Here is a 12,211-nt window from a genome sequence, read left to right on the forward strand (position 1 = left end):
GTCAATAATACATTTTTAAAAAATAATAAAAATCCTATCTAGATACATGTAAAAATATAATATATAATTTATATATTTAATTATTTAGATTACAATTATATTTGTAATAAATTTAAATATTAGTATTATAGTATATAATAGTAAATTTTATGATAATTGATAATTATTAAGTACTGTTTTTTAATAAAAAGAACAATAAATAAATATTTTAATTTACTTATGTAATTTTGCTGCAATATGTGCTGCAGTAAGTGCAAAAGCAAAGAGTGTAGTAAACATCGCGAAAAAATTTTCTGGCAGAACGCGAGAAAAATGCTAGTAAACATGGCGAACACGAAATAAGATTGATGTAAACTCAATTTTATATATATATATATATATATATATATATATATATATATATATATATATACTCCTTTTGTTGAGTAATCTTTTTTTTCTCTTATTTTAATAGCATATCTATAGTAAGAATTATTATCTCTATTTTATTCATTTTATTTTTTAGATATAAAATATAAAATGAAAGATTATTGCAGGAGAAGAATATTCAATTTCTTGATGAATTTTTTTTAATGTGATAGTAGATTCAAAATAAATTTAAGCCGGTTTTATATTTTATTTGATAACCGGTATTTATTTTTTTCTTTTTTAATTTTTATCTTATTATTAATCTTTAGAAAGGAAATAATAATTAATAGGAATAGCTTATTCAAAATAAACATGACATTTTCAATTATATGGCAGAATTATCAATATACTGTATGAGTACACACATACTGATCTTATTTTTTAATATTATGTGTCCTTTTGTACTAATGATACTTTTTAATGATTTTATTAAAAATATATTTGTCATAATGTGCTAATTATTACAAAAAATAATAATAATAATAGTCTACTGTGTATATTTCTTCATTCCAAATTTTTGTTCCAATAAATGTAAAATACAAGATACACAAGGACAAAGAAAATGTCTAATTAATTATTCTATTCTATACAAATCTATGCTTTTACTTTTACAATATACACTGTAACAATAATAATTAAATAATGTTTCTTTACTGAAAATCCAGCTGAAATATTAAAATATCATAATACAATTTATGGCAAAATTAAAAACACAAAGCGAACTCAACGAATGCTAAACAACTTATGTTCTTTCGGGAAATATTTCCTCATAACGAGTATAAAATGCATCATTTAATATTGAAATAATGTGTTTAGTAACCGTCTCCTCCAGTGCCGGTTTAACTTTACTAACAATATTCTTTTTATCGTTCTGTATAACATTATTAATTATTTTATGCAATTGAATCATTTCCTTTTCGCTCTCATCAAATTTATAGGTAAACTCTGTCAAAGTGAGAATCATATTCATTTTTGATATATATATATATTTTTTGTCATTTTTAGTTATTACTTTCATATCTATTCCTATTTTTGCTCTCACGTTATCTGAAAAAAGTTTAATAATTTTAATAAAATAAAATCAAATTTAAAATCTTAATGTTAAAATAAGATTAAATTTTTGTTTTAGTTTAATATAAGATCAATTTTTTACGTACCCATAGTAACGTGAACAATACCCTTGTGAGCGATATCCACCAATAAACGTATGTCAAAATCATACGTGGTATTCATTCGAAGATGTTTCATAAAAAGATCAAGGTCATAATGAAGTTTGTCAGGATCTCCGTGAACAGAATTAACGACAAAATCGCAAAATCCACTTATTTTACCATCTCTAAGATACAATTTGGTATTGGGAGCATCGTAAATAACTAATTTTTTAATAATAAGTGGCTCGTTTGGTAAAACGTTTAGTTCTGGAATCCCTATGCAGATTTTATCCTTTAGATTTTCAACATTATTCGCGATGCACTGATCATAATTTGGTTCTTTGCGGCCACACGGATGAAGATAAGAAGCTGTAAAAAGTTTACATTATTTTTCTTAGTTAAAAATTTTTACTTTTACGATATAATTATATTTATAATATATTTTTAATAAAATTTTTTATCAATATGTAATATTAATCACGCAAGATCTACATAGAAAATATTTCTGAAATTGTACAAATGATTTATAAATTTTAAAGTTTATGATATAATTATAAAATAAAGAATAATAGTATATAATTTAATTTCTAACATAGGAAACATAAAAAGTAACTATTAATCACAATAGATTATAAACGGTTAAAGTAAAACATTGACAAATGTTTGAGACAATGAGAATTTATATGTTTAAAGCTATAAATATGCATATACGTCTATGGATGAAAATCGTTTTATTGAGTTTCATAATTCAGCTAATATTTATTTATTTCGCAACTTGCTTTTTAACTCGACATATATAAATGTCACGTAGATTATAGCAATTATCATAAATTAAAACTACATTTAAATTCTTAATCTGTTATTGTATCTCTTCATTATTACTTGCAAGAAACATGACTATGAATTTTGATTCTTAAAGATTTCACATTCTGAAGATGTGAAGTATGCAGTAACGAAATATTGTATAAAAATAAATAAGAAATAAATTTATTTCATATTATTCTTGATTAATCAATCAAAATTAAATTAATTGTTTTAATAAATGTAATTATTTTCATAATTATAAAACTCAAGCTATTATTAATATTAAATTAACAATAAGTTATTTATATATTATGTAAAAAGAACTTCTAATAATACAAAGCAACATTAATTGATACAATTTGATAAAGACATTTTTTATTTTTGAGGTAAAATTAATGTCACGGTGTTTATAACAAGTAAGATTTTTAACGTTATTATTCATCTTTTTATTATTTGAATTGTTGAAATACATGTTTCTGTAATAAATCATTTATTAAACATGTTATTTTATCTTGTAAATAAAATTCTATTTAAATTTTGTCTTCTTTTAGAAATAATAATATTAATTTTGTGACAATTTTAAAAACAACGATAAAAGATCAAATCAATATAATAATATAATGTGATATGTGACTTTTGATCAAATTATTAAACTTAAACTCATACTTTTATATATTATATAATTATTAACAGATTAACGTATAGTAAAACATTTTTCTATTATTATCACATAAAGTTTTTACACAATATTTTTATTCTTTAATTTATTAAAATATACTTTTTCTTATAGTATTGCATGTATTAAATTTATAACAAGTTCACGAAATAATGTCAAACTACAAATAAATTCGCCCTTGTTGGAAATGATAATTTCTATCATTGTCTTGATTAAATACATGTAATACATGTAAATTATAATTAAAATGCAACTACTTTTAATTCTTTTTTTTAATATGTATGTTATTTTGTCGCTATTATATGATCATTATCTTTACCATTTACTAAATATAGCCTAATACTATTATCGTAATACTATTATCATTATTCTATTATTACAATATATATCAGATAGGAACAAAATCATCGTGATGTAACCGACACTAACAAATTACATTATAAGAATGTTTCTTTTTTATTAAAATTGACACTTAAATGAAATATTATGTTTTAAACATCGTTCTACTCCAATTATCCTTTACAAATATTTAACAAAAACTTTTTAACTAATTATATAATAAAAATTTTACATATACTGTCATATAGTACAATTATATAATAATTGTACTATATAATATTATATAATAATAAAACACTTATATAATAATAAAAATTTTCATTTACTCACGTAGTTCCGCTGTAACATACGCTGTCACAAGGATAGAAATAAAAAACGTAATAAACATTTTTCTATAAGATAGCACTTTTCAATGCCACTAGAGAAATCTTAATAAATGTATTCGCAACCATTCGAAACCTATATACTACGAAATCCTTCCATTTTAAGATCTCCTCTCAATCCTCTTATTTCTCGCTAATGGCACACGTGTAAAATAAAAATGTTATTCTGCATTTTATTTTTTGTATTTCGCTAGACATCTTTGTCTACACATGGTCACATGATCATATGATAAACATAAAGTGGGAAAGAAAAAGAATTGATTTTTATTTTACCAGAAAACCAGTTTAAAACTCAACAAAACAGGCTTTAGTATTAATAAATATTGGATAGATTAGTTTTTATAATACATATAAGTATATTCTTTTATTAATTTTGTCAATCATTTTTTTCTCTTTGTTTGTTCAGTTATTCTAAATTCAGGATCATATTTTAAAAGCATTTAAATAACAATATGTCATGTTTAAATTAAAATTAAATTAATTCTATAAGCAGCAAAAATATTAAAATTTTCTTTTAGAAAAGTTTAAATATTCTATATAATTTCAAATAACATAATGTGTTTATTTGATCTATAAAAATAAAATGTATATAATAATTTCAAATTTTCTATGTCATAAATATATGTAAAATAGTATTAAAATTACAAAAAGTATAATATATAATATTTTTTAATAATTTTGTAATTATTATATATGTTGCAAATGTTATAATTTTATATTCTTTTTTATCTCAAAAGGTATAGCTCGTAGTAATATAAAAATAAAATAATATAAAGATAAAGAATCTTTTTATTTATCTATTATTTCATACAAGTATAGCAATATATCTATATGATAAAACAACTTTTCTTATCCAACTTAAATAAAATATATTGCCAATCTTTAAAATATTGCTATAAAATATTATATTGCTATTAATTTATGTACTTTACATAATATATTTTTATTTTAATCATAAGATACATATAGAAATTTTGCAACAATAAATTTAAAAATTTTTAATTATTTTTTAATTTCTTCGGGAAACAATTCCTCATATTTAGAGTAGGTTATATTGTTGAAGAGTGGAATGATTATTGTAGAAACTTTCTCTTCTAGTGTTGGTATAATTTTGTCAAAAATCTCTTTTTCATTTTGTTTTATGGTATCAGAAAGGATTTTATGCAATTCAACCATGTTTTTTTCACTGTCGTCAAATTTATAATCATACGTCTTAATATTTAGATTTGTGTTTGCTTTCGAGGCATATATATATTTTTTACCATCCTTTGTTACTACGTTCAAATCTAAATTTATTTTCCCACTTACGTTATCTGCAAAAAACATGTCGTCTAGTAACTTCAATAATATAATATAATACAATACCAAACTTTGAATTTTATTATACTAAAATCAACTTTAAACTTTCGTTTTATTTTAATGTAAAATCGTCTATTTTATATACCTGACAAAATGTATATTAATCCCTTATTAGCAAGAGATACCAATACACGTACGTCAAAATCATATGTGGCGTTCATGAAAAGATGCTTGAATAAGACATCAAAATTGAAATGAAGCTTCTCAGAATCTGTATGAACGAAGTTTACAACGAAATCGCAAAATCCATTTATTTTTATATCTTTGACAGATAGCTTAAGATTATCTGTATCGTAAATAATTATTTTATCAATAATAATTGGTTCAATTGGAAGAATGTTAAATTCCGACATTCCTGAGCAGATTTTATCCTTTACATTGTTGATATTATCTGTGATGCATTGATCGTAATTTGGATCTTTACGACCACATACATGAATATAGGAAGCTATAAAAAGTTTAAATCATTTTTTAATCTACCATTTGCTGTTAAACTACTTTGCTGTTTAATATAAGTATAAGTTGTAATAATTAAGTCTATTAATTATAAATTAGGTTCAAGTTAAAATATTTCAAAATTATAATCGATTAAAATTAAACATTGCAAAAAGAATATATATATTGAGAATTCCATGTTTTAAATAAAAGCTGTAAAATGTATAACAATGGAAACTAAATAAATAATCAATAAGTATTTATATATAATTGTTGCAGTTAATTAACATTATATGTTATGTTTACATTATATAAAATGTTAACATTAAATTTATTTTTAAGAAAAAAATTATAGATATTTTTGAATTTATAACATTTTCAAATGTATGATTATCGCGAAAAGAGTTGATCTAGTACATAATAAAAAAGAAAAAATAATATGTGTATTCTTTATACTTTAAATTTAAAATTTAAATTTAAATTAATGTTGCATATATATATATATATATATATATATGTACATACATCATGATGGTATGAATAAATGGAAAATATTCTTATTTACTTACGTATCTCCGCTGCAACATGTGCTGTTACAATCGCAAAAGCAAAGAGTGTAGCGATCATCTTCTAAATAAAGATTTTTCTGCAGAATAGCACTGGTAGCTTCTGATATCACACAAAAACGGTTCTGATGATTGTACAGCGGATATAAATCAGAAGTAATACAAATGAATCGGAGTTTTATATGTTGCAGAATCCCTCTATTTTAAAATCTCCCTCTCAACACTCCCTCTTATTTGAACACAAATATTGTATCATATGTTTTATTCATTTTTTTATTCTGCGCACATCTAAGTCATCTAATTATGTAGCAATGTTAAAGTGGGAGAACAGAGCAGGAAGAGAATTAATCTTCAATTTTCAATGAAACTAGAAGAGTGGGATACAAGGTAGAGGAGTTTAGAATTATCCTGTTTCTTCAATACGTACATACATTCTTGTATATATACGTACATACATTCTTACATACGTACATACATTCATGTATATTCTTATATTGATTTAATAGCCTGTTTTTATGTTATGATTACAATCAATAATCATGATTTATTCATTTCAAGTTGTTAGATATATTTTAATGGCATTTAAAATTAGATTTCATATTCAAAAAGAAAAATTTTTTATACATTAATTAAAAAATAAAGATAAAATTCTCTTTCCTCTTTTTTTCACTAAAATACAAAAAATTTATTTTTGTATCAATAAATGAATTACGTGTTTGCATTAAATAACTTTTGCAAGTGCATTGTTCTGTGAAAAGAATATGCTATATAAAAAGTACCTTAATATCAGTGCCAAAACAAGATTTAAAAATAAAATTAATGATTGGCAGACTTTATTCTTTCTTTGAAATAAACAGAATTCAATAAGTAGAATTTTAGTTAAGTCTGAAGTCTCATTTTTCTTCTTAATTTAACGTTAGTAATAATAAAATATTAATATTACTATATTTTAACTTTATGCAATTATAGTTTGTTGTAAATAATTAATTTTTCTCTTTTTATTAAAATTTTAACATTAGCAGATAAATATTTACGTAAGAGAAGTATAAAATCACGAACTTTATTTTCTTTAGATCTTATATGTAGAATTACACGCACTTGTATCTTTACTTAATGTAATTTTACAAAAGTAAGACTTTATAAAAAAATCTTCTATTTCATAAGCATTATAGTATTAGTAACAAAATAAATTATAAAAATATTATAAAATTATAAAAATAATGTTCATAATGATTTAAAAATTTATTTTTTTTTAGAAAAAACAAACATTATATTCACAATTTTTATCAGAGACTTATTTTAATCAGAATTTTTTGTCCCTTTTATATTATTGGTAACAGATTAATAAAAAAAACACCAATATTTTTAATTTTACAAATTTATATTGCATTTTAAAAAGTAATTGATTCCTTTATTAAAAAATTTTAAAAACATATATGCGACAGAATTATATTCTTACATAAGAAAAAAATATGATTATAAAACTTAATTTTCTCTAGATTTTTCACGCATAATTACATACAGAATGCTAAACAGAGTATAGATAAATAGCATATTTACTATTATTAAATACATTAAAGCAAATAAAATATTGTGTTTATATAAATTTTTGCAATAAATTTATTTTTATTTAAATTTTGTATTAATTTTTCGTCATTAATATTAAGTAAGAAAAGATTTAGTTAATATTATCAGTCCGAATTCTTGAGCGTAATGTAATTATATTTTAAGGAGAATAATTTTTTCTTCTTTTATTAAAAATTTGAAATTATGTAAATATGCAAGTTATGGAATAGTATTTATGAAAGACAAGTATGATCGCGTTGATAAAATTTAATATTTAATAAACTTCTCCGCACATGTTATGACTTATTTTTTAATAATATTGAAACAAAAAAGTTTATAATTATTTTAATGTGCCATTTGCATTAATATAGATAAATAGATAAAATAGATAAAATAGATAAAATTATACTAAATAATTTATTTTTTATAAATTTGTTAGGTAGTCTCTCTCTCTCTCTCCCTCTTTCTCTCTCCAAAGTTGTGTAAAAGATAAAATACCTTTATACTCAATCATCTATAAATCCATTATTTCGGATTTGTGTGATATATGAGAAATTTCGCACATATAATTTTTTATATATAATCTATGATAATAATTATAATAAATATTATATTTTATATATGCAAGGCATTGCTTAATAAAAAGATACTCTTTTGTCGTTATTGTTTGTTGTTATCGATCATAACATGAATTTTATATTATATACTATGCAGATATTAATAAATCTGATATTTGCCCCAACATAAAGTGTGTATATAAATCAATATTGTATTTTTAAAATTAAATAAAAAGTTATATTTCTATTTAATTTTATTTTAATTTTATTTCAATACCATTAAAGATTTAACTATTTTGTTGAATTTTTTTAAAAATGTTTTCAAAATAGTATTCTTGGAGTATTACATAATGAAATTTATAAATTATACATATATTAGATCAATAATATAAAATTGCATGTTGTTAAAGCAAATGTTAATGAACAATAAAAAATAAATGTAACGATGCTGACGTATTGGACTAATACCGAAAAACTATTGCTAACGATTCTAAAGGCCGACCTTATAATTAAGATTATCATCTCGTACGATTGGAAGGAAGAAAGGAATGTTATACTATTCTCACACAATCTCATACAACCAAACGCTTAACTCTTACAAGAATTATTTTCAATTGAATTAAGAGATACATGGAATCGGTTGACAGAATATCTTTTTTTTTAAATAGAATTTTTTAAAATAGAAATCTAAATGCATCTTTTTTTGCAAATTTAACAAAAATTAATATATATCCAAAAAAATAAAAATTATCCGAAATAGACTACTTTATCTGTCTTTATTCATCGGATTTAACGCTTTCTGATTATTATTTATTTTACGAACAATAAAAAATAAAATTTTCAATACCCCAGTGATTTATAAAATTCACGCACAAACTAATTTTCTGCTACTTGCGAGTTTTTTGCTAAATTGCTGGAGAGATAAGAAGTTCTATGAGAACAAGATCTCTATTCCGACAGATGGCTGAAGGTCTAAGCATGTTATACACATTATTGCAGTATACAAAATTACATAATACACTAAATATACACTAAATTAAGAAACAAAAATGAAGGAAAGAATCATGCATCTTTACAAAATAGGCATTCAAGTCACAATTGCCGCACCTCATTAGCATATGTATTCATTGTGCGTGCGAGTATAATACTGGAAAGCATAATGCATTGATATATCGAACTTTCCACTGTATCGTAAAGGTAGGTAGTATTGTAGTGAAACACATCACGAAAATACGTTATTCTTGAAGCAAATGCATCATCGCACCTCTTACTTGCGCGATGAATGAACTTACATAATGCACGGGGTCGACTTAAATATGCGATTTTTCTCTCATGCGTGACCATTCGACTTTATTCGCAAAATATATAAGCGTGATTTTCTAAGCAAAAGAAATACATTGAAATTAAGAAAAAATAAGGATTTAAGAATTTAAGAACAAGCAATAATTACATTTTTTTAAGATTATAATTTTAAGATTATAAAAATATGTTAAATAAATAAAAAATTGTATAAAATCAAATCAAATTAAGTTATTGCTTATTTTAAACGTAATATACAATAATTTGAAAATTTTATGTATGAAAAATAGAGCGATTATTAAAAAGTTAAAATCTAAAGGTTAAAGATTAAAAAAACATATAATAAAATGTATAAATAATTAATACAGGACGACCTAATATAAATGTAGTTTAAGATATCAAAAGCTATTCAATTCTGAAAAAAATTGATTAAAATAAAACTATAAAATTTTAAAAAGTATATTTTGTATGTAAATTATGCACAATACATAATTTAAATATAAAAAATAATTAAATATTGATGATTTTTGTAAATAATATATTTTCTATATATTATGTGAATATATATATATATATATATTATTCTATATATTTTGTAAATAATATATTTTCTTTACAGATTACTATAGATATGTTTAATATCGTAGATTATGTATTGTTAGCTTAATAAATTTATAAAATTTTTAAAGAATCAAATTGATATATACTTTTTAATTTTCCAATTAATTAAATTTTATTCGTATAAAACACTTTACGTAATTTAGTTTTAAATGTATATATGTTTTATATAGATTTTGATATATAAAATTTTGCTGCATAATTGCTGCATAACAAACAATTTGATGGTAAAATATTTAACATTTCTTTGTTGAATGTTTAAAATTATTGAATTATATAGCATTAAAAAAGATTTATTTCTTCTACATCTCATTTGAATCCAATTAAATAAAAAAAAATGTATTAGGAATATATATGCAAAAGATATAATCAAAATCTAGATGACGCACATAACTAACAACTTTTGCACTGCTTCACAATAATTAATCTGCATATTTTAATATATAATAAGATTTAATATATAATATATAATTATAATAAGATATAATATTTAATATATAATAAGATTTTTTAGATTGGAATTCCTAAATTAAAGGTCCAAAAGATTTCGCATTAATGCGTGCATTAGAATAATTAAAAGCATGTGAAATTGAATAGCAATTCATCTAATTCATCTGGATAAAATAACAGATAAATTCATTTTTTTCAATTTAAAATGATAAAACAATATTCCTTAATATAAAAGTATTAAATTGCTATATTGCTATTAAATTACTATATTTATTAGTACTGAAATTACTTGTTAATAAAACAATGATTCAATTGTCTGATATCAAATTGTCAATAGTCACTATTATATTTTGCTTTCTTGATGACAAAAATTAATGATTAAATTCTTTTTTATGCTTTCTCTAGAATAAATTTCTGAACAGAAGAATTTGACTTACGGATCAAGAAATCAAGAGCCAATTTTGAGCATCTCATAAGCATACTTAAATACAGATATGGCATACACTTAAATACAGATATGGCACGCACTGAACAGAGAAAGTTTGCAGTCGAAAAATACCAAAGAAATGACGAACTGGAGCTCTGAACTCGGTTCATGTGCACGGAAATATGCAAATTTTATTTTCACATGATATATTTTATAATAATGCTAAAGAAGGTGCAAAAAATATTAAAATTAATAAAATATTATTTTTAGAAGTAAAAAGTAACATTTTTATCTTTGAATTTTAACCTTATTTTATTTTTATTTTTATTTTCTTCAGAAAATAGTTTCAGAGATACTTAGTTAAAATAGGATGAGTATACACATGCAGGATGACAAAATTAAATATTCATTTACGAAAGTTTTTTTATTATCTTATATAAGAAGATAGCACATTTCTAATTTCATAAATTAAGACATTATGAAACAGAAGACGAAGTAAACATAATACGCATGTGAATTCGATTATGTGTGTTTTTATTTTCTAATACAGGTATGTATAAATATTTTTTTACATATATCGCATGCTAACTATTTTTAAAAAGTATGGTATGTCTTTAAAGATAAAGTTCTCGGGAGAGAAATGGGCAATCCAGTATCTAAGATTGCCCAATTGCCATTTATTACCTAGATTAGCGTACATGTGACTAGTATGAACTTACAGGAAACGTTGACCCGTTAGGTTTTGTTACGGATCGCGGCTTTTCAGATGTTGTTAGTTCATTTTGCGACTTTCGCTAATTTTAATGGGCGCGGCAAAATTACACGAACTGGTGTCTACCAGTTTTTCGCGTCAAATAAACATAATTGTACATTAGTACAATATTGTTGCAGATTACTTAATAAAGTTGTATAAAATCGTATCCTACAATCGTATATTACAATTAAAATTTTTAATTCTTCAGAAATTATTATTATATAAAATATTAATTTATTTTAATGCAATACAGATATACAGTTTTATTATATTTACTAATCACGATTTAATTTAATGCATTTTAATGCATAGCAATCGGTACCTTCAAAATTAGCATTAAACTTGTATTTTCAATATCGACGTGGACCTGTATTTTCAATGCCAAACATATATTAAAGTCGTATTTTTAATGCTAACAC

General features: G+C 22.3%; 2 protein-coding genes across 2 annotated transcripts; both read right to left on the reverse strand.

The window, feature by feature from the left end:
• Positions 1–897: 897 nt before the first annotated feature.
• LOC105423223 (uncharacterized) lies at positions 898–4,040 on the reverse strand. Its single transcript, XM_011632898.3, has 3 exons — positions 3,709–4,040; positions 1,566–1,928; positions 898–1,455 (listed from the first exon to the last, which is right to left on the reverse strand). The coding sequence occupies exons 1-3, from the start codon at positions 3,764–3,766 to the stop codon at positions 1,151–1,153; spliced, it is 726 nt and encodes a 241-aa protein (XP_011631200.2). The 5' UTR covers positions 3,767–4,040; the 3' UTR covers positions 898–1,150.
• Positions 4,041–4,532: 492 nt separating this feature from the next.
• On the reverse strand, positions 4,533–6,364 carry LOC105423224 (uncharacterized). Its single transcript, XM_011632899.3, has 3 exons — positions 6,125–6,364; positions 5,206–5,568; positions 4,533–5,074 (listed from the first exon to the last, which is right to left on the reverse strand). Exons 1-3 carry the CDS (start codon positions 6,180–6,182, stop codon positions 4,764–4,766), a joined length of 732 nt encoding a protein of 243 aa, XP_011631201.2. The 5' UTR covers positions 6,183–6,364; the 3' UTR covers positions 4,533–4,763.
• Positions 6,365–12,211: the final 5,847 nt, after the last annotated feature.

Source organism: Pogonomyrmex barbatus, unplaced genomic scaffold (assembly GCF_055798465.1).
Source record: "Pogonomyrmex barbatus isolate J1 unplaced genomic scaffold, ASM5579846v1 scaffold13, whole genome shotgun sequence".
Lineage (NCBI taxonomy): Eukaryota > Metazoa > Arthropoda > Insecta > Hymenoptera > Formicidae > Pogonomyrmex > Pogonomyrmex barbatus.